The sequence below is a fragment of the Neomonachus schauinslandi genome, chromosome 10 (assembly GCF_002201575.2).
Source record: "Neomonachus schauinslandi chromosome 10, ASM220157v2, whole genome shotgun sequence".
Classification (NCBI taxonomy): Eukaryota; Metazoa; Chordata; class Mammalia; order Carnivora; family Phocidae; genus Neomonachus; species Neomonachus schauinslandi.
The window spans coordinates 29,726,344-29,747,921 of record NC_058412.1 but is presented as its reverse complement, the minus strand read 5'-3'; the positions used below and the strand labels follow the sequence as shown (position 1 = coordinate 29,747,921).

General features: G+C 38.4%; 2 protein-coding genes across 6 annotated transcripts in view; one reads left to right on the top strand and one right to left on the bottom strand.

Moving 5' to 3' along the window:
• The window catches only part of PRKD3 (protein kinase D3), an 85,183-nt gene extending 77,010 nt beyond the window's left edge, over positions 1–8,173 (top strand). Inside the window, exons 15-19 of the mRNA XM_021697416.2 lie at positions 864–1,025; positions 1,266–1,364; positions 3,669–3,936; positions 6,057–6,142; positions 7,030–8,173. Of these exons, the coding sequence (XP_021553091.1) occupies positions 864–1,025; positions 1,266–1,364; positions 3,669–3,936; positions 6,057–6,142; positions 7,030–7,203 (789 nt within the window). The 3' untranslated portion in view covers positions 7,204–8,173. The remainder of the gene's footprint in view (positions 1–863; positions 1,026–1,265; positions 1,365–3,668; positions 3,937–6,056; positions 6,143–7,029) is intronic.
• A 3,096-nt stretch (positions 8,174–11,269) lies between these two features.
• Positions 11,270–21,578, bottom strand: part of NDUFAF7 (NADH:ubiquinone oxidoreductase complex assembly factor 7) — a 32,496-nt gene continuing 22,187 nt past the window's right edge. For 2 of the 5 annotated variants that reach the window (XM_044918654.1, XM_044918656.1), the window contains 6 exons: positions 19,604–19,817; positions 18,716–18,774; positions 17,935–18,045; positions 13,949–14,092; positions 12,322–12,495; positions 11,270–11,677 (listed from right to left, as the gene is read on the bottom strand). In XM_044918654.1, the coding sequence (XP_044774589.1) occupies positions 11,585–11,677; positions 12,322–12,495; positions 13,949–14,092; positions 17,935–18,045; positions 18,716–18,774; positions 19,604–19,817 (795 nt within the window). In that variant the 3' untranslated portion in view covers positions 11,270–11,584. Of the gene's footprint in view, positions 11,798–12,321; positions 12,496–13,948; positions 14,093–17,934; positions 18,046–18,715; positions 18,775–19,603; positions 19,818–21,578 lie in introns of all 5 variants that reach the window. The other 3 variants (XM_044918655.1, XM_044918657.1, XM_021697414.1) reach the window with 2 other exon arrangements.

The following is a 21,578-nucleotide window of genomic DNA, read 5'->3' as shown; positions in this document are numbered from 1 at the left end:
CATGTGCTCTCTGTCTCTCTCATTCTCTCTGTCTCAAATAAATAAATAAAATCTTAAAAAAAAAAAAAAAGATTTAAAAAAAAAACATATATTTCTAATAAAAAGTTTAATCACCTGGGCCAATAGAGCATATTTAAAATTGAAGAGGGAGAATGAAGCCATATTAGTGAAGGTATGAAAGTCCAAGCAGAGGAATAGATTTATGTCCAGGAATAAAAAGCCATTGAATATTTCTGAGCGTGGCTGACTTAGGATAATTCGCTTTTGAGGAAGGTTTGTTTTTTTAACCAGTAAGATAGATTTTTTTTTATTAGCATAAACGGTATCACATTCAACTTTGTATTTCTCCAACCCTGGTAATGTAGTGGTGCTCAAGAAACATGAGATGAAGGAGGTAGAGATCTTGAGCCGGAAAGAGGGAAAACCAAATGGAGGTATGATTGAGAATCCAGACTTAAAGAAACAGAACCATCTCTTGAGCACAGACCTCCACTGATACAGCCCCAAAGAGTCAAAGTTCTGTGTAATTGGCTAAAGTTTGATTGGCAATTGGTGCCTGTTCGTGGACAGCATAAAAGTAGCATAGTGTCAGAAGACTAAAAAATGAGAAAGAAAAATGTAGTAGAAATGGACAAGGGCGCTTATGTAATCAGTTGGGAAGACATCCTTTCCCCTAGGTGCATCCACTGTACTACAGATCTTGGAAAATCTGAATCCATGACCCCATTTGTTTGCTTTTACTGCTTATTGTTCTGTTTTTCTTTCTATGCCATGTAGTCCAGACAGTCGCAGTACATTGTTAGATATTTGCATAGTAAAAATATTTCTCAAATTGGTCATATAAATATCCTGCAACTCTTCAGAATTTGCACCATCCTGGGATTGTAAACCTGGAATGTATGTTTGAAACGCCAGAACGCGTTTTTGTAGTAATGGAAAAGCTGCATGGAGATATGTTGGAAATGATTCTATCCAGTGAGAAAAGTCGACTTCCAGAACGAATTACTAAATTCATGGTCACACAGGTATTTTAACTTTTATTTTTTGAAATGAGAATACTTGAAAACAAAGAATTAAATAGCAGTGCTTTTACATATTGGGATATTGTGGGAATTTTTAACCTTGAAGAATAGAGTAACACTTCAGTTAAAACTTGATGAACTGTAGTGGACTTTTCAAATTATCATACCTCAAGAGCTCAGGTGGGGGGTTTAGCTGTGATTTTTTTCCAGGCACTGAAAAAATTCTGTTTTCTTCAATAACAGATCCTTGTTGCCTTGAGAAATCTACATTTTAAGAATATTGTGCACTGTGATTTAAAGCCAGAAAATGTGCTGCTCGCATCCGCAGAGCCATTTCCTCAGGTGAAATACTCTCTAGAACCATCTGACAACATTACAGAGCACCAATGTAATGAAAGGGAGTGCTTTAGGTTTAGATATATAACCACCTTAACAGAAGTCATTAGCCTGTACCTGCCAGTGAGGATTAATACTTGAAATAATTTGAACTCAGATCTTATTATATTGTTTATTTTCATTAAGACTTTTTAGACTTAACCAGACCTCAAGGAATAACTTTTTGCACGTAGACTGCAGTTCACTTTCCCTGTGGTTTGGGAATGATGCAGGGAGAATCAATCTTGGCTGGTGCCTGGTGCTCAGGACAAATTCCCCATAAAATAAAACGGGTAAACCTTGAGTGGGGGACACTAGATTTTTTTTTGTGGGGGGACACACTAGACTTTGAGCCTGGCAGCCAACTCCTCTTCCTCTTTAGAGTACTTTATTTCAAACATTTTCACCAAAACCTATGTAAGAATTGCATTTCCCATTACTGCCATCACTCACACATGTATATCCCCTGTGTGTGTGTGTGTGTGTGTGTGTGTGTGTGTGTGTGTGTCCGTCCGTGTCCTGTGTGGACTGCACTGATTTTTTTACTTGGTTAAATTTCATTTCATAAAGGGTATTGATCTTGATCCAAAATTATTTCATAACCTAAAAAAACGCCTCATAAACCCGAAATTTGAAACAGTCTTCCTGAGGAATATATGTTGGCAGTACCCATAAATATTTTTCATGCTTGTCATTGGTGAATTCTCCAATCAGCTAAAATATCTGTTGACGAACTATTACTTATATACATTTGAAAACTGCACAATTAGATGGCTAGACTAAGGACAGTTATTTCACTTGAGTTAAATACAACTCAAATTGTCTTTCAAAGAAAAAGATTATTTTTAAAAGTTATTCAACTCTTATAAGGAAGTAATCCTGTTCTTTTATAATGTCTGTGTAGTTAAAAGGGATTCTCTAACAATGTGAGGTCAAAAAGGGTTCCCTAACAGTTGGTTTAAATAAAGTGTTTCCATACATTATCATCTCATTTGATCTTCAGAATAGTCTGGGCAAAGGATGCACACCCCACAGTGAGGCTGAAACTCCCATCTTTCTGACTTCTGTTATGAACAAGGGGAAAATAACATCATTTACTTGACATTCCTTGTTGCTCAAGTGCTAGCCATGGCCACACGTCCTTATTCAGTTGCCAGACTGCCACGGCATCTTTTCTTTATCAAGATGTTACCGGAAATGTGGCATTTAACAACAACAAAAAAGACAGTTCACAGGTCTTCATGGTCAATAATCCTGTTGTTCCAGGACTCAATCAGAGGGAGCCACATTCAGTAATGACACAGAATAATTATCATAAAAACATGCACCAGGGTCCATGTCCTAGTAATAGCAAGCAGCATTTGAATACACCTTCATCTCTGCTTTCCAGGCACTGTTTACACCACTGGCTGTAGAGGCCAAATCCCTTTTTTCTCAATTTATCATAATGCTTTTTGTGAAGACATTTTGTGGGTCAGGGCATTTCCTCTGGAAAGTACTTGGCATTTGCTTGTTCAGCATGGATGTGTCATTACTTCCCAAAAGGATATTGTAGTGACTGTGGTTACCTTCAGATACAACTTTTTTCAGATCCAAAATCTGACTAGCCATCATGTTTCAGTCCTAGAAAACACTTTTGCTCTTGTTCTTTCAAGCAATCTCTAGCATTGCTCTTTTATGGGCTACGTTAATAATTCTCTTTACTACACCTCAATTTAAGTTATTTGCCAACTGATAGTAATACCTGGGAATACAGATTCTAGGATTAAGCAAAATAAAGGGTCAGTTTTTAAATACCAACTTACTTTTCATTCAGCATTTATTGAGTACCTTTGTGTGTCCAGGCACAACAAGGTCACTGAGGATTCAAAAATGAGACACACAATTTCTGCTCACAGATGATAGGAAAGGAGCTCCTTAAAAGCCAAATGCTAAAAAATCAGCACCCTCCCATTTCATCAAAAAAAACTTTGACCACTTACACACCAGTCTGGTTTTTGGCATTCTGGAAGCTAGAACTTAAAAAGTGGTTTTTGAAATAAGCACTAGGAAAAACCTCTTCATACTATGTCAGCAATACATCACAGTAAAATGTCTCTCTCTTTTGGGAAAAGGGTATTTTACAATTTCCCTCTCTGCATTCATTTGACATTCATAATCAGTACAGTTGGCAGGTGTGTTGAAATGATTCAGTATCGTACTTAGGGACAGGTGTGTATAGATTGATGGATGGATGAAAATGCAAAATTAACATCACCTTTTTATTTCCAGGTGAAGCTGTGTGACTTTGGTTTTGCACGCATCATTGGTGAAAAGTCATTCAGGAGATCTGTGGTAGGAACTCCAGCATACTTAGCCCCTGAAGTTCTCAGGAGCAAAGGTTACAACCGTTCTCTAGATATGTGGTCAGTGGGAGTTATCGTCTATGTGAGCCTCAGTGGTACATTTCCTTTCAATGAAGATGAAGATATAAATGACCAAATCCAAAATGCTGCATTTATGTATCCACCAAATCCCTGGAGAGAAATTTCTGGTGAAGGTAAAAAAAAAAAAAAAAGTTTCAGCTCTATGCCTTTTAATCTAAAAATCTTTGTGATTCCCAAATCTCTTCTGGCTCATCTTTTTAATTTCTCATATTCATCTTTCAAATTCAACCAGTTTTTGAGCACTCTTCCTTCTGCATTGTCTCTTCTTTAATTTCCTTATAGTGCCCAGGCGTAGCACTAATCCAGGCCCCAGTTTCCTCCTTTTGAAACTACTAAAATATCTCACCAGTCCTATCCATTAGACTCTTTCCCAGTCACCACTGTGGCCATATCGGTCTTTAGGAAACACTACTTTCGTCTGAATCTTCCCCAAACACCTTGGCCTCCCTTTAACCACGTTGCAGCTGTAGGTTGCAGCTGTGGGTCTCCCTGAGACAGCCCTTGTCTACCCTCCCATGCTCCCCTCCATAAAATCTAGTTGTTTATTCTTCCCAGCTACTTTCTGCATTTTGCTTAGGCCTTTCCCCTGCCTACAGTCCCTCTTCCTTGCTACTGAAATCCTTCCAGTCCTTCAAGACTTGTGGCTCGTCTATGAAGTCTTCCCTGAGCCCCTCCTCTGAACTTGGTAAGATCAACTTAGGCTACTAGGAGATATTTTTCCTTAAGTATTCTTTCTTTTCATAATTACTTATTTTCAGAACTAGATTATAAGCTCCTTGAATGGAGACCTGTCTTTCAAGTTCTTTATACCTAGAATGAACTTTATAGACATTCTCCAGTTTATTTGCAGCCATCCGGTGGACAAATCCTAGGAAGCAGGATACATCTGTTTTCCCTGCCCAGTAAAAGTTTTTGAGCCTGAGTTCTATACCCATCAAGAGTGCCTTGGCTCTCCCTCTTTAGTTTAATTTTGATACTGCCGGGAAGGGCACACAACTTACTTAATAGTCGCATATTGAATAGAAGCCTACTAGGGAAATACCCCCCATCTGGATTTAGCCAACCTTTAGAACAGAGCTCTTTTCTGTTTTCCAAAAGTACCAGACCTAATCATAGGGATTAACAGCCCATTAAACTGGGAGAGCTTGAGGAGCAACATGTAAAGACAGTGGCAGGCTTACTTGGTAATGAACAGCTAACTGAAGTATATATGAGGGTTTCTCTTAGAGTTCCTGGGCCAGTGTGGTCTGCAGACCTCTTATATTGGAATAATCAGTTGGTGAGTGACTGATAAAATGAAAACCCCTGGCTCTTCACCAGTTGGCATGACACCAGGAATGCATTTTAATAAATACCCCAAATGATTCTGATGCACTGGTGGACAACCACTTAAGGAACAGCGGGTAAAAGTTTGAAGTATTTGGAACCAGAGATGTTCATAATTAAAATACCTGTGGTATGAAGAAGAGAAACAGAACAGGTACAATGTAAACCTTTCGTTTGGCTCATCCCTGGGTCCAGGCCTTTGTATCAATATTTCAAATGTACTGTCACATCGCTTGTAGTCAGTATGCGCTATGGGGGTTTTGGTTTTGCAATTGCTCCATTCCTTCAAATAACTGGATGAAATAAGTATGCCAGCATCTCACCATATACACCAAACACCATGAATGTATTTGTGTAAAACCTGTTGAGTATGAACTTGTGGTAATAAGTTATCACGTCAGTCTAGCCCCATGTGTAGAGGCAAGGCGGAGGCTTTGGCTCCTTCGCAGACCAAGCCAGGGACTAGGGAATGGTGTCATTGGAGGGACACAGCAAGTCTGTCTGTAAATCAATTTTTTTTAACTCATTTTGAAATAATAATAGCTAATACTAAGCACTTACATGCTAAGCATGATTCTAAGCCCTTTACATGTATTATTTCATCTTTGCAACCACCTCATTTACAGATGAGGAGAAACGGCTGCGGGTACTAACTGACCCTCTCCCACACTGAACGTGTACTCTGCACTGCCTCCTTAACCAAACAGGCACACCCCCTAAGATAGGTACTCTAAGTTCAATAAACATTTATGGATCACTAACAGGTTAGCTGTAAGACCGTGGCCTTGAGAAGCGAAAACCCTCAACCCTGTATTTCTGTGGACTGAACTGCCTTCTTAGCAGACTCACACGTTTGGTTTGCCCCATATGCCCAAATCCACGTGTCTGATTTCGTCTTTTCTCTTAGCAATTGATTTGATAAACAACCTACTTCAAGTGAAGATGAGAAAACGTTACAGTGTGGACAAATCTCTCAGTCATCCCTGGCTGCAGGTAAAAAAAAAAAAAAAACAAAAAAAACCTCTCTCTCTGGTGATACTCATTTGAGCAGTTCATTGTAATTTGTCTTACCTAATGAAACCACTCTAAGATCAGCAGATTCTCCCTGTCTTAGACTACTGTAAGTGTCTACAGTGATTAGTTTGTCCTGTGGCTGCATCTCTGGAGGTTTTGCAGTAAACCACTGAAGTGCAGAACTGATAGGCAGTTAAACTCCTGTGAACTGAAAGCAGTGATTTAGCCTTTTTATAGGACCTTATGTTTCATTTCACCTTTTTGTAAGATAAGCATCTTATTTTGTCAAATATATTTTACTTTAAAAACATCCACTAAAAGATTCATATTTGCATTGATGAGATCAGAAATGCCATTTAAAATGTTTGGCCGAATTCCCCCAAAAGCTATTGTGTAGATTTGTCAAAAGATACCCCCAAACTTCAGAGTAAAGAGAAGCTTTAGAACTATTTTAAAGGGAGTAGGGGGTAGCATTAACTTCAAAACAAATGCAATCATAGTTAGTCTCCATGATTATTAAACTATCCTGGTAGTAGATTCTAAGTACCTTCCCCTATTTTGAGGAGTAAGGTGTGGGTATAAGGTCAGAGTATAGAACACAGTATTTTAGTGATTATTATTAGCTATCTCAGAAGCCTCAGGTAATTTTTTCTTTTTAGTTGTAGAAACTAGTTACCTCACTAGAGATTCTAAATTTGAAAAAGTATTTAACATCACTAATTTAAATGTTACACATGGAACTGACTGTGTAGCAAGTACTTAGAGGAGTTTGGGTTGTCAATTTTGTGACTGGGGTGCTAAGAAAAAAAAAAGTTCACAGTATTTTGTTTCTTTTATACTTTATAATCACTTCATGTTTTTCCTAGGACTATCAGACTTGGCTTGACCTTAGAGAATTTGAAACTCGCATCGGTGAACGTTACATTACACATGAAAGTGATGACGCCCGCTGGGAAATACATGCATACACCCACAATCTTGTGTACCCAAAGCACTTCATTATGGCTCCCAATCCAGATGATATGGAAGAAGATCCTTAATTATCAATGAGCTAACTTCAATAAGGAAGGATTTCATTTTATGGACTGATATTTTGCTGCACAACTGTTGTTTGTAGGTTGTCATCTGCAAGGGTGCAAAGATATGGGGAATATGATAAGGAATCCGTGACATCAGTACTGTAGTTCATAATGAGTAGGTACAAGAGGGGAAACTGAGTAATAAAAATAGACAGTGGAACCAAGATGAAGCTTTTCATAGCATAGCAATGACTGGTTTTTGTATTTTTTCCTAATCCTTCACTTTAGTACTATAGTGGCATTTAATTTATCTTCCCTTTCCTGTTCCATTATTTTTTAAAAAGGAGAAAAAGGAAAGCTTAGAGTGCAGCCATTGCAAAGCTTGATCAAATCCTATAAGAGCTCTAACCAGGTGTGCATTTAAGAGATTACTGAGGAGGGGCCACCAGCATGAGGCTTCCTGTGAGGACTCTAAACATTTGTTTAACCACAGACGCACGAGGGGTTTTTGCTAGGAGCCTAGAAATGTTTCCTAGATGCTAGGCTGTTTTACCTTTTTTTTTTTTTTTAGGTCAGTCAAGAGTCCAAAACCATGATCCCTAACCTTTGGAGCTACATTCTTAATATGCTCTCTACAACATAAAAATTAAGTTAGTCCCCCTTTGTGAGTATGTTGGAACGGCCTCTAAGATAATTTGGGACAATTGGTGCCACAGAACCGGGAGGAGGGCCTGCTGGTCTGTCCGCCCCTCGCTCAGCTCCCCTGCGGTGTACGCACGGTGCCACCGTAATGCCCCAGCCGGTTTCCAGCACTCAGTGAGTACAGATCTGAACTTGCATCACACAACTTCTCATTACACAGAGTTAAGTAATTTGAGGAAGAAAATTATTAAAAGTAAGGCCAGTACAGGATCAATTAATGCTACAAAGAAGAACAGCAAAGACTATATCCTTTTTTTCTTCCCTTAGGTTAGTGGAAGGCTTTACAGATACCTGGAATGTTTTTAAATCAATTATTTTAAGCAGTTTGGGGATGGGTGGGGTGGAGCATGAAACATTTTATTCTTTCATTTGCTCTGCTGATACCATAGCCCTACCCTTATAATTTTTTTTTTTTAACATTTCAGCACCAGCAGCCCGCTAAAGAAGTGTTTCTCTACTCAGATATAATGTTTAAGAGGTTAGACTTTTTCATAGCTTTTAAAAAGTTACTAATGGTTTTCTCCCCCCAAAAAGTTTAAGCTCTGGGACCACCCACTTATTTAAAAAAACTAGTGGCTTTTTGGTTTCTTCATTCCACAGTAATCACTGTAAACTTTTTTTTCCCCAAAAAAAGAGCAAAAGATTTGGAGTCAGAAAATCCAGTCTTAAGTCTTGGCTCCAATCTGTCTGAGCCTCAAGATCCTCAGTCTATGAAATGAAGACCATAATTTTTGCCTCTACCTTCCTCACAATGCTGTTGTGAAGATGGGCTATGTATGAAGATATTCATACTCCCTAAAGTGTGAACTATCATTGCCCCACTGAGTCTGAGGTAGCAAAAGAAAAGAATGTCCCTGGATACAAACAGTCGGAGCCAGAGAGGGCTTGAGAGAGCCCTGAAGCTACTCCATTATTCAGGACTAAAAGTACTGTTGAGAAAGGAGCCATCATGCAGTCCCCTCTGTTCTGAGCTCTTTTACTTACTTACCCTCACAACAGCCACAGAGTGAGTTCATTATGGACTCCATCTCACAGATCAGGAAGATTAAGTAGCCAGCTGCAGAGGGTCACAGTATGTGGAGGTGAACCCCGGTGACACCCTGCCCCCACCCAAGCACTGTGCTGCACTTCCTACCCATACACATCGCCAGGAAACACTCAGTGTCTCTCAGTAGGTCATTCTCCTGTGGGAATTTTAAAAATTTCATCAAATTTTGCAGAACCTTTTAGGGATGACTTCCCCACATTTGTCCAAAGTAAGTCTGTTTATACCAGCGTGCTAAAATGGAGTAATTCTGAGTCCTGAGGCACCCTATTGTGGTTTTACTGCATAAGGTGAAAATTAACTGGAATGATGTTTGCTATACTTACATAATCAAACTTTACAAGCCATGAAATTAATTGCACTCTTTTTGTTTGTGTTGTTGAATGCCTAAGAAGTTTTCTAAAAAAATTTGTAGGGCACTGTCAGATAATTTGGAGTTGACTCATTTACTCCAGATACTGTATAACCTGCATAACCTTTTTTTGGTCTTGAAGTCATTTTTGTATAAGAAATAATTGTTAGAAACATTTGATAATGTACAAAGTAGTCTATAATGACACTGTTCCGTACATTTTTATATTTTTTGTTAATCCCACTTTTTGTAAATATCCTCAAAAAAGCTTGATAATAAAATGTATTTCCATATCACCATACTTTTCCATGTGAAAACCTGAGCCTATCTCTAATAGAGGTATCCAAAGAAAATTTTATTTGGTTGTGTTATTTTTCCAGGCCTTGGTAAAAGAATTATTTTGGAAATAGTATTTGTAAATGGAACTAATGCTATATTTAAAACACTGATTTTTTTTTTTAACTACCTAAAATAAAAAACAACTCATTATTTCAATTTTATATGAAATCTGAGGTAATTATCTGGAGGTCTTATTTCTTGGCATGAAAGTTTAGAATAATTGTAACTATAAATTATTCAACTATTGTAACTGCTACAAGACTTAAATAAGCCAAATGCCATTCAAAGTAAATTTTCTAGGTTTTAAGATACAAGGCATTGCCTGATTCCTCCCGTTAATTATAAAAACTATTAAATAAATAATTGAGAGGGGCCAGTGTTGGGCATTTTCACCTTCCAAAAACTCTCCAAGTCTTTGAAAAAATAAAATATGGAAAAAAATAAGGGTGACTACAAATGGCCCAAGGCAGGGCAGCATATGAAAAATAAGCCCTCTATCTTCCTACTTACTTACAGAATGCTAGTCCTGTTCTGAGTTAAGCCAAACAAGCAATAGAAAACGGAGAGTTGATCACTCTGCCAGTGAACTTCCAATATAGTTAAGCTATAAGTTCAAAACATACGTCTAATACTCTTTTCCTTTAATCTCACTGTAAATTTTTGTTGCCAATATAACAATTCCTCAGAAAGTATGTATCTGGTATTAATATAAATGTTCTGTGAACCAAAAAATGAGAACTTACAGAACGAAAACTTGACATTTATCTGAAAATGAGGGAGAATTAGCTCAAATCAGAAAATATTCCTGCTACGTAGTCTACATTTACTCTCATATTTCAGGTACATGTTAGGTTTTTACTAGTTTTACTGGGACTTAAATTTTTTTTTTAATTTTATTTTGAGAGAGGGAGAGGGAGAATCCCAAGCAAACTCCACGCTGAGTATGGAGCCTGACGTGGGACTCGAGATCCCACAACCCCCAAGACCATGACCTGAGTTGAAATCAAGAGTCAGACACTCCTCAGACTGAGGCACCAGGGCACCCCTAATTTTTTTTAATTATAAAATTCACAGAAGCAAAGGGTAAAATATTTACCACAAAGGAGAACGCTTTCCACCCTTTAAGCCCACTTCCACATTGGGATATTTAATAGTGATTACTGGGCATCCTTTCCTTAACTTTTTGTAAACAAGTAACTATCACAGAAAACAACCAGTCTGCACTAATATATTAATTTCTATGAAATTAGTTACAAGCATTTCTTTAAATGCAGCTTTTCCCCCAAGAAAAATGGAATCATAACTATAAAACATTCTCTCCACTATACTTTTTTCACTTACCACATTCTTAGAGATGGGTCAGAAATATTGCTCTACCTCATTTTTTTAAAATAATATGTGGATAGTTCTATTTAATCCATTCCCTGTGAAAGGCCAGTTAGGTTTCTGGTTTTTGCTAAACCAATCAGTGTTCATGTTTACTTTTTTTTTTTTTTTTTTAAAGACTTTATTTATTTATTTGAGACAGAGAGAATGAGAGACAGAGAGCATGAGAGGGAGGAGGGTCAGAGGGAGAAGCAGACTCCCCGCCGAGCAGGGAGCCCGATGCGGGACTCGATCCCGGGACTCCAGGATCATGACCTGAGCCGAAGGCAGTCGCTTAACCAACTGAGCCACCCAGGCGCCCTCATGTTTACTTTTTAAAATAAAAATACAGCAACTAGTCTTATTAAAAGACAGTTTCTCAGTAACTTGTTTCATTAAGCTGAAAGCACACAATTGTGCCAAAAGCCAGACACAACCTTAAAAGATCAATATTTAGTTGTACTGTATGTAAGATGGGCTATTTTTATTGGCTATAAAGACAAAATATTGTAATACTTATTTTACCTGTGATATATGAAACGTGTTCCCTTTATTTTGCTTTCTTAGGCAGACTTAGGGGTAAAACGTCCACACTGAGATCACCGCCAGGCAAGTTCACCAAACCCAGCTACAGGTGACACAGAGGGTTTTGACTGACATGCATTCATCGGATGGCTTCTACCATGAAGTCTCTGATGAGGTAGCAAGGCAAAAAAGTTAAATCTTTCTCCCATCTTCTTAGGATTCATCAACATATCATATCCCTGAAGTAACTGCTGCCTGGCTGGCTCATCTGATTTGTCTAAAAGAACCTGAAAAGGAAAGTAAAAATAACCAGAAGGATTCCTAGTTACATGCAGCAATGCTAATGACCATTGGCTACTGAGCAAAGCAGGGCTTCAGATGGGATTTCTCATCACCTGCCTCAGAATCATGGGGTGCTTATTAAAAACATAGGTTGTTAAGACCCAAACCTGTGGATCTGTATGTTTAACAAACATTCCCAGGTGGTTTGATGTACACTGAAGGGTTAAGATGTTTTCAGGACACTTCTAAAACTCATCCCCATAAACATGGTCAAGTTTTCTTACTGGACATGAACACTATTCGAAAGTCTTCATTCTGGCTTGTGTGGAGATGCAGGGGCGTGCACAGCGGCCCCACCCCGGGCAGCACGGCTGCACCAGGCCCTATGCTACCAGAAAGACTACAATACCCAGGGTCTGCTGACCGAGAAGAGCACGGGGGGGGGGGGGGGGGGGGATGTATTATTTGAAACATTTTTGTGAAATACTACAAAATTAAAATATTTAATGATCATGATATAAATCATTACCTTCAACCGGACATCAATGCCCATATTTTTTAAAAATGTCTGTTGTTTTATTGGCCCCAGAGAAGCTACTTCTCCCTCTGCCATTCTGCGCAGATAACTGAAGTCCACATCAGCTGTGAGGTCCGCTGTTCCTGGGGCAGTCAGGACGTCATGGAGCTTGTGGCCACAAAACCCCTTGAACATAATTTGTAATTTTAAAAATGATGAGTTTTTGTCCCTTTGTGGTTATCATCAAGATTAAAGAAATGCTATCATTTTAGTACATTTTACATAACTCCTAGAAAGAAAAACATAGCCTAAGTCAGTGGTTTACAAACTCTCTATATAGTAGCACCCTTTCCTCAAATGAGATGCTACGTGGAAAATCCAATATAAAGGGCGACACTGGAGTGCCTGCAAATGGCTGCCTTTCACATTTCATTACTGCTCATGGTGATGGAGTAGAGATCTCATCGGAGATCCCACCAGTTCTCCACGTAAGTTAACTTGTTTCTTACTAGAATCAAGCTGAACTTTCACCAGATTCTAGGTGGTGTTTGACAAGGTGTATCCATCAACTACATGCATCAGAATCACCTGAGACCATGTTACTGCGCTCTGCCCAGACCTACTGAATCAGAATGCTGGAGGTAAGGCTAGGGAATCAGACTTTTTATTTTTTATTTTATTTTATTTTTTTTAAAGATTTTATTTATTTATTTGAGAGAGAGAGAATGAGAGAGAGCACATGAGAGTGGGGAGGGTCAGGGGGAGAAGCAGACTCCCAGCCGAGCAGGGAGCCCGATGCGGGACTCGATCTAGGGACTCCAGGATCATGACCTAAGCCGAAGGCAGTCGCTTAACCAACTGAGCCACCCAGGCACCCCGGAATCAGACTTTTTAAAAAAAACTCCAGGGTTTTTTTCTTTAGTTACAATAAAATCAGAAATTGAGAACCACAGATCTAGAAAATGACTAATAGTAGTATCCAGTTAAATGTATTTCAATTAAAGTACATTGAACACAATTGATAAAGAACATAAAGGATGTGGGGTGCCTGGGTGGCTCAGTCGTTAAGCGTCTGCCTTCGGCTCAGGTCATGATCCCAGGGTCCTGGGATCGAGCCCTGCATCGGGCTCCCTGCTCCGCGGGAAGCCTGCTTCTCCCTCTCCCACTCCCCCTACTTGTGTTCCTGCTCTCGCTATCTCTCTCTGTCAAATAAATAAAATCTTTAAAAAAAATTTTAAAAAAACATAAAGGATGCTTAGGAAGAATTAAAGAATACTTCTAGAAAGGAAAAAAGATTGAAAATATGATAGGAAAAGTCTGATCATAGTAGCTAGATCAAATCTACAAATCTTCCCGTATGTATTACTCGGATGCTAAGTAGGATCTATGCAGACCCAGGTTCTGCAGCTGAAGAATGTAGACGATTCAGACCCTGCTCCAAGGCCAGTCTGGACAGTGAGATCCTACGGTTAAGGGCAATTATAATAATATGAATTAATACTCTTTACGAATAATGTAAAATTACAAGGCCAGGCATCGTAGAAACACCAAAGGTAAAGATCTTCAACGAGCTTCAAACCTAACAACTTAGTAGATACCAGTGAACTTATGGTAAGTCATGTTACTGAGTCATACATACTCTGAAGGTATCTGTCTTCGTTCCGTCATGACCATAATCGGCAATCAGTGCAGCCCCTCCGGTTAGTGCAATGCGCTGAGAAAGCTCCTGAATGATAATGCCAGCCTCAGGACACACTTCCACGTGGTCCCTCATTTCATCACGCTAATAAGGGAACAGGTGAGTCAAAATGCAGCACTGGAAAGAACAGTTTCCTTAGGGTTTTTCTACAATGAGCATTTCTTAGTTAAAATAAAAATAAGTTCCTTCTCAATGTGTACTATGTTGTCTACATTCAACCTTTCACAGGACATCCTTTTTATTATACAGAACTCCCTAGTGCTTTGATGCCGTTTACTAAGTTTACAGACATTTTAATTTTAATCCTTTTTATAAAAAGGCATATGCTCTCCCAAACTCCTAGATGACCAACATTATCATTTTATTTATAGTGATATTCTCTCATAATTCATATAAATATATTTCCCTGGGTTAAATGCGTGGGAAAGGAATTTTTGTCCGCCTAGACAGTGCCTGGCAAATAACACTCAAAAATTTGTGCTGGAAGAGCAAATGATACAAAACCCGATATAACAGACCCTAGCAAGCAAGTATATTATGATGCCTTCTGCTGGGGCAAAAGGTATTCCAGTGATACACCCTCTATTTAGAAACCTCAGCTTATAAACTTGCAATGTACCTGAGGCCCTAATTTCCTAAGATGTTCAACTATTTACTAAAGGGTCCTCAATAAGTGCCTATTAATCTAAAAAGTGAAATGACAGTATTGTAACTTGTCAATTGACCAGTACATAGGAAATTTCCTAATCCCTGAGAAAATGGGAAAAAACTTTTTTCTTCATTATGAAAATATACAGCAAAACTTTTCTTCATTATGAAAATATACAGTACCTTTTGCTCCTTCCTAACACCCTATTAAAAATGACGTACTGGGTGCCTGGGTGGCTCAGTCAGTTAAGTGTCTGCCTTCGGCTCAGGTCATGATCTCAGGGTCCTGGGATGGAGCCCTCCGTTGGGCTCCCCGCTCAGCAGGGAGTCGGCTTGAGGATTCCCTCTCTCCCTCTCCCCCTCTCCCCCACTTGTACAGGCTCATGCACTCTCTAAAATAAATAAATCTTTAATAATAAAAAAAAAATAGAAGAAGTAACCTGCCCTGATCTTGCCTATAAATGGCACAGAGCTGAGGTATGGAGTCACACACACTTAGCTCTTGAGCCTCTGCTCTTCCTACTGCTTAAAACTAGAAACAAGTTAAATTCTCAGAGTGTTTCCTCATTCTGTATCTACTAGGCTTATTGGGAGGATTAAATCAAACAATAAACTACTTAGCCCCCAGTTCTATTAAATAAATCACTGTGGTTGAACTGTAAAAACATGAGGTGAGCCACTTCAGGCATAAGCTGACATACCCCAGCATACAATGCTGACATTCTAGACCACTCTTCAACACGGCAGATTCTGTTACCATTCGCCCCATCCAAATGAGAGGGAAAAATCACCGCTCCCTCTTTCATAAGTGAGTACTACCAAAGTCAAGAACTAAAAACAATCACATCTCCCATGGCCAAGGAGTCAGCTCTTGGTAGCTATGAATTTGCTCGTCATTCAGGTAAAGTTGGGTAGCCAGAATATGAAAAAACAGAAATGTTCGCAAGTACTCAAACTGATATTTTAACTTACTTATGCTCTGCAAAAAAAGCTTAATTGATAGGTTCATGTTTAAAAGCTCCTGTGCTGGGACGCCTGGGTGGCTCAGTCTGTTAAGCGGCTACCTGAGCATGATCCCCAGGGTCCTGGGATCGAGTTCCGAAACAGGCTTCTTGCTCAGTGGGGAGCCTGCATCTTGCTCTCCGACAAATAAATAAAATCTTTAAAAAAAAAAAAAGGCTCCAGTGCTTTTGAAGCGAGTAACTTCTGAGGAAGAAGTTGTTAGTTATGGTCCAGAAAGCAGACCTTTTTAAAACAGGCAATCTATTCTGTTCAGATGGCCTTCACTGAATTATGTTCCTGTAGGTCATACAGAGGTTATTCAGGTCCAGTAAGATTCTTGCAGGTAGAATGTTAAAACTTAAGGAGCATGGGGATTTTGTATGAGAAATAATGGGAAAAATGTGATTTAGACTTTTAACTGCTGTAATTAAAGCTTAGTAAAACAAATACTCTAAAGTAACTTGATAAGAAAATGAATGGTTTTTTTCTTTTTTTTTTTAAAGAGAGAGCAGGGTGGGAGGGGTGGGGGGGGCGGGGAGACAGAATCTTAAGCAGACTCCACGCCAGAGCATGAGCCTGATGCTGGGCTCAATCTCACAACCCTGAGATCATGACCTGACCCAAAATTAAAAGTCAGATGCTTAACCAACTGAGCTGCCCAGTCACCCCATCTAAAGAAGTTTCTAAAATCTGTAAAATGCCCTTTCTCATACTAGTCAGTGTATATCTTATAAGAAGTGATCTTTTAAGAGTAAATTAAGCATGTTTTACATAGTTGGGATATACTTTTTAAAAAAAAAGAGAATGGATTGCTCATCCAGAATGAAAACCCCATATACTTATATGTAATTTGCATTAGAATAATATGTAGATTCTTAGAAAGGTTTCATGAATTTCACTTTTTTTTTTTTTTTAAGATTTTATTTATTTATTTGACAGAGAGACAGAGAGAACAAGTAGGCAGAGAGGCAGGCAGAGGGAGAAGCAGGCTCCCCGCCGAGCAGGGAGCCCGATGCGGGGCTCGATCCCAGGACCCTGGGATCATGACCTGAGCCGAAGGCAACCGCCCAACCAACTGAGCCACCCAGGCGCCCCATGAATTTCACTTTTTTATTGTTAAAAGGCCAGGCTACCAACAAAGTCCCCAAATACATACATAATGTCATGACTGATTTTCAGCAAGAATAATCTTATTTACCTATCTATAATTAAAATATTTTTTGTTAGTTTTGAAAATGTATATTAAAGTTATATTTTTAGGTTATGAGACAAGGCTTTCATAACTATTTGAACTCTTACAATAAGAATGTTTTAATATAGGCTATTGTCACTTTATTTTTTTTTTAAGATTTTATTTATTTGAGGAAGAGAAGAGAACATGAGCAGGGGGAGGGGAGAGGGAGAAACAGACTTCCCGCTGTGGGGCTCAATCCCAAGTCCCCGGATCATGACCTGAGCCAAAGGCAAGATGCTTAACCGACTGAGCCACCCAAGAGCCCCTAATATAAGCCATAGTCACTTTAGATGAAAAATTACCACAGCTTCTGTTTTTCTTCATGATTACTTGAAGCTGTTAGTTAATTTAGTTGCAAAGATATTTTTTGTCTGTCTAGAGGTAGATATTTTGCCATATGGATATTGTCTGTAACTGTATTTACACATATAAGACTTGATACTATAGCTGTAAACTATTAAAAATTATCACCATTCTTTAAAAGATTTTAAAAAATAAAAATAAATAAAACAAGCAATCTAAAGCCCAAACATTCCTGACAAGTAAAAGGTTTTTTGAACCCCTAAACATGACCCCAAGATAGAAAGGCTCTTATGATTATTCCTTGAGGTCAACAGAAAGCAGCAGTAAATGTACCATTCTGACAGTAGTTGTTTTGAGAATTAAATGAGAAAATTCAGAGTAATACATACAAAGTACTCAATAAATAATTGTTTTCACAGACCTCAAGCTCTTCCGGTCAGGTAGACAATACTCTGACCGTGCCACAGGGAACTGAGGGAAAGGGAGAAGGTAAGGGACTTGCTTGAGGAAGCGCTTACTAACTTCCTTCTCACATTACATTCAGGTCACGCAGTCCAGAGATAATCTGAACCAGGCTCCTGATTCGAGATCCTATGCACTTTTCACTACTAATAAAAAGCACCTCACATGTTATGAGCAACTCTCCCCCTGCCCCTGTCAAGGAACGCTAAAACAGGACCTCAGAAAATAAGACTATGAAGATTTGGTTGGCAATAAACTAAGAAGAAAAACTTCCTACTTGTATGAAGACTTCTGCTGGTGTGACACAAGGCGCCAAAACAAACCGCAGCTTATCAGAAACCTGTGGATCGATATCAATGAATACTTCTCGCCATCCTTGTGGGGTTTTCTAAACACAAAATAATGCATAAAAACAAATTTTTACCAGTTTTTTCCTCAGAATTGCCTCTAACTAAAAATAACTATTTTTCTCCCCCTACCATATATGACAGATGACTAACATTTACAGAGTACTTTACCACTGAAAATTATTTCAAGGCAATACTGGAAGGCGCAAACTACTGGTGGTGGCTGGATAAGAGGCGGAGCCGTAGGGATAAAATGAGCGCATGGCAAGTGCTCCCAATAATGGAGAACAGACTGTGAAGGATGAATCGGAAGCTTTTGCTAACAAATCAGTACATGCTCTTAGCCTCAGACACTACGGTGCGCATACATTACCACCAAATCTTAAATGTGCTCACTTCAACTTCAGTGAGGAAACATTTTAATCTTTGGCTATTAAAGCTATTTGCTAAAATGTAACCCTTCCTTGTACTTTAGCCATTTACCATCTTCTATCTGCGCACATCTTTATCCCTGGAGAATTAAGCATTCTTACTAGTTATCCTAAGAGAATGAAGGTTCTACTTAATACTTCACTTTTGCTTTTCAATTATTTCTATTCATCAGAATTCCAAATGTAGTTAACTTCAACAATAACTTCAACAACCATAAATGTTTTTTCTTACAACATAAGGCCCTTTGTTATTCAATTAATGACTTTAGCCCATCAATACCTGAAACTTATGCACAGGAAGGACGTCAAAAAATTCATGTGCTAGATAAAAGCTGTGTCCTATTTAAAAACAGAAGAAAAAAACTGTTTCAGCATTTTTAAGGCAATACTTGATTCATTCATTTGAACACGAACAAAAAGAAAACGCCTGGTTCTCCGTGTAGGAACCCGTGGTGTTTGCACAGCCATCTCTACAGAGAATCATCCACCTCATTCACATCTTCACCTACTCTGCAGAACAGACAAAAGAACATTACTGTTCTCATTTCCCACACAGCAGGACCAGACAGCTAGGCTATCTCAATTATCAGTTTAAACTTTTATCCCTCACCAGGCATGAAAGAAATCAGAACTCAAATTGGTTAGCTCAAAGAGGCCTTGAACTTGCTAAAATCTCTGAGACAGCTGAGCCCAGGGCTGGCTGAAGTGGCTTCCCCGAGAGCTGAGCACCCCTGCAAGTATGAGCAAGGACTCATCAACACAGGACGCTTGTCCGGTGCAGGGATTTTCCATCCCCCCGAAAGGCCAGCAAGAATGTTCAAAAGATGAGACAGTTAAACTAAACCCACCTAACACTGCTTCCGTCAGGCCCCACTGCTTGGGGCTGCTTCAGCATCAGTACTTTCTTAGGGGTCAGGAAAAACTAAAAGGTACAACAGAGATCGACACTGTCGTTTCTGCAAAACCACAGGAAATTCATTGCTCCTATTGTTAGCCATGTTATTTTCTAATACAATGCTCTTTTCGAGAAAAGGATTAGCTCTTCCCTATGAGTAAGGGACCTGGCAGCACTAACTCTATTAGCGTGTCCTCTGTGGCTCTGGTCACCTATCATTGCTGGGATGGGATGCGATCAAAATGATTTCATTACGTCGTGTAAAAGAATTACCTTTTGGAACATCATGCAGATCTCGGTACCATGAGATTGGAATCCCAGATTTTGTAACACCTTTCATATATACAGGGGATCCAGCATTTCGCTCTAGTGGGATCTTCTCTTCAGTCAGTGTTAATGCTTGAATCTCACTCAATTTTCTGCTCACCTCTACCAGATGTATTGAAATGTCACAGTTTTTCAGCACAGATCCAAGCTGACTGAACACCTAAAAACAAAAAAAGGATGTGCCCGGCTAGCTCAGTCGGTAGAGCATGAGACTCTTAAAGACAAAAAAAGGGAAAAATACAAGTGTTGAGCAGATTTGGGGTTTTTCTAACCATTTACCTTAACAATTTGCTCATGTTACAGGAATAACATTTGGTTTTGGAGGAATTTGTTCTTCACACAAGCCACTCTCCAGCAGTCTATGAGAATCATAACCTATCCATTATTATACATTGTCCACATAAGAGATGAACAGTACACAATTTGGTTTCCTAATGATAAAAATTAGATTGACTAATAAAAGAAAATTAAAGATTTAACATCCAATAAATAAGCAGATTAAGGGATCTAAAAAGAAAACAAGAAAATAAATTGTATACATACCCTTGATTTTATAAAGCTGCTATGTCTATGAAATAATCTCATCTTTGAGATGTTTAAACTGTATCTTCAGGAAATAAAATTTGACTGGCTCTAAAAACTTGACAGTTTAACTTGGTAATTCTTCCACATTTTTAATTTTTTCTTAGCTACACACATTTTTATAACTGTTGTAAACATGAGGAAAAAAGGAATATACTAATACTTTATCAATATTTTAATGCTAAAAATTCAATGCCAAAGCATAAAGTACATCAATAGTATTTTTCATCTGAATTTAATTTTCATTGGTGATTTGCCTCCTGCTTTGGAGATCTGAATATGCATGTATAGGCTGATAATAAGGACAAGATGATTTTTCCAAATTTTGTTTTGAAATGAAACTACAAATAGAAAAACTTCCCAAGAGAAAAATCCTTCAGAAATTATGATCAAGAAATGAAAACAAGTCTGCAAATATGTCTTTGTCTATTTTCTTAACATTCCTTTAAATTCTTTGGCTTTTTAAGGTTCTAAGGACTGGATCTAGGGAAGCATCCTTTATACATTTTAAGAGCTGTGGGCTTGATTTTTAACGTACTTGAAACAAGATGGTATTATTTGAGAACCTTATCAAATATTTTATATTCAAATGACTTTGCCAATTTAAAGAGAGATAAAATAGAGCCCCGGAAACCTAAATCAGTGGTTGGTTTCTTTCACCTCCCAAATATGATATAATCAAGGTTGTCAGATTTATAAATTAAAAGCCTTCGATTCCTAATTTCAAGCAAAAATCATACAGCATCAAGGCATTTAAATGTATACTGAATATGTGTTTTATTTTATACACTTAAGATAAACTAAAAAAGACCAATGGATTCCAAAACAGTATAACAACAAAAGTTTAATACAAGTACTTATCATGTACTTTAAACATTCCTTTTTAATGTTTTTAGAAAATCTTAGGTAGAATGGAAGAAAGAACAATACATGGAAAAATACCAGCTATCTCTGATTAAAGGAGAGTGACCTGACCCTTCCCATTGGAGCCCCCATGTCGACATCTCCCTCACTGTCAAAGGTCACCACTGTTCTCAATCTGGAGTTTATAATTTCCCACTTTTTCTTTATAAATGTTACTGAACACGTTTGTATCACCAAACACATATTGTTTAATGCTATTTGGGGATTTCATATAATATAATCATATGATGTGAATTCTTGTACAAATTGCTGTTTTCACTCAACATTTGCTGAGTTTCATCTGAATATCGTGCATTCTGCTGTGACTTCATGCATTTGCACAACGCTTGGCATTCCATTGTATGACTGTACCACAATTTATTGATTTATTTTCCCACTGATAGTCGTCTGGGTTGTTTCCAGTTTTTTGGCTATT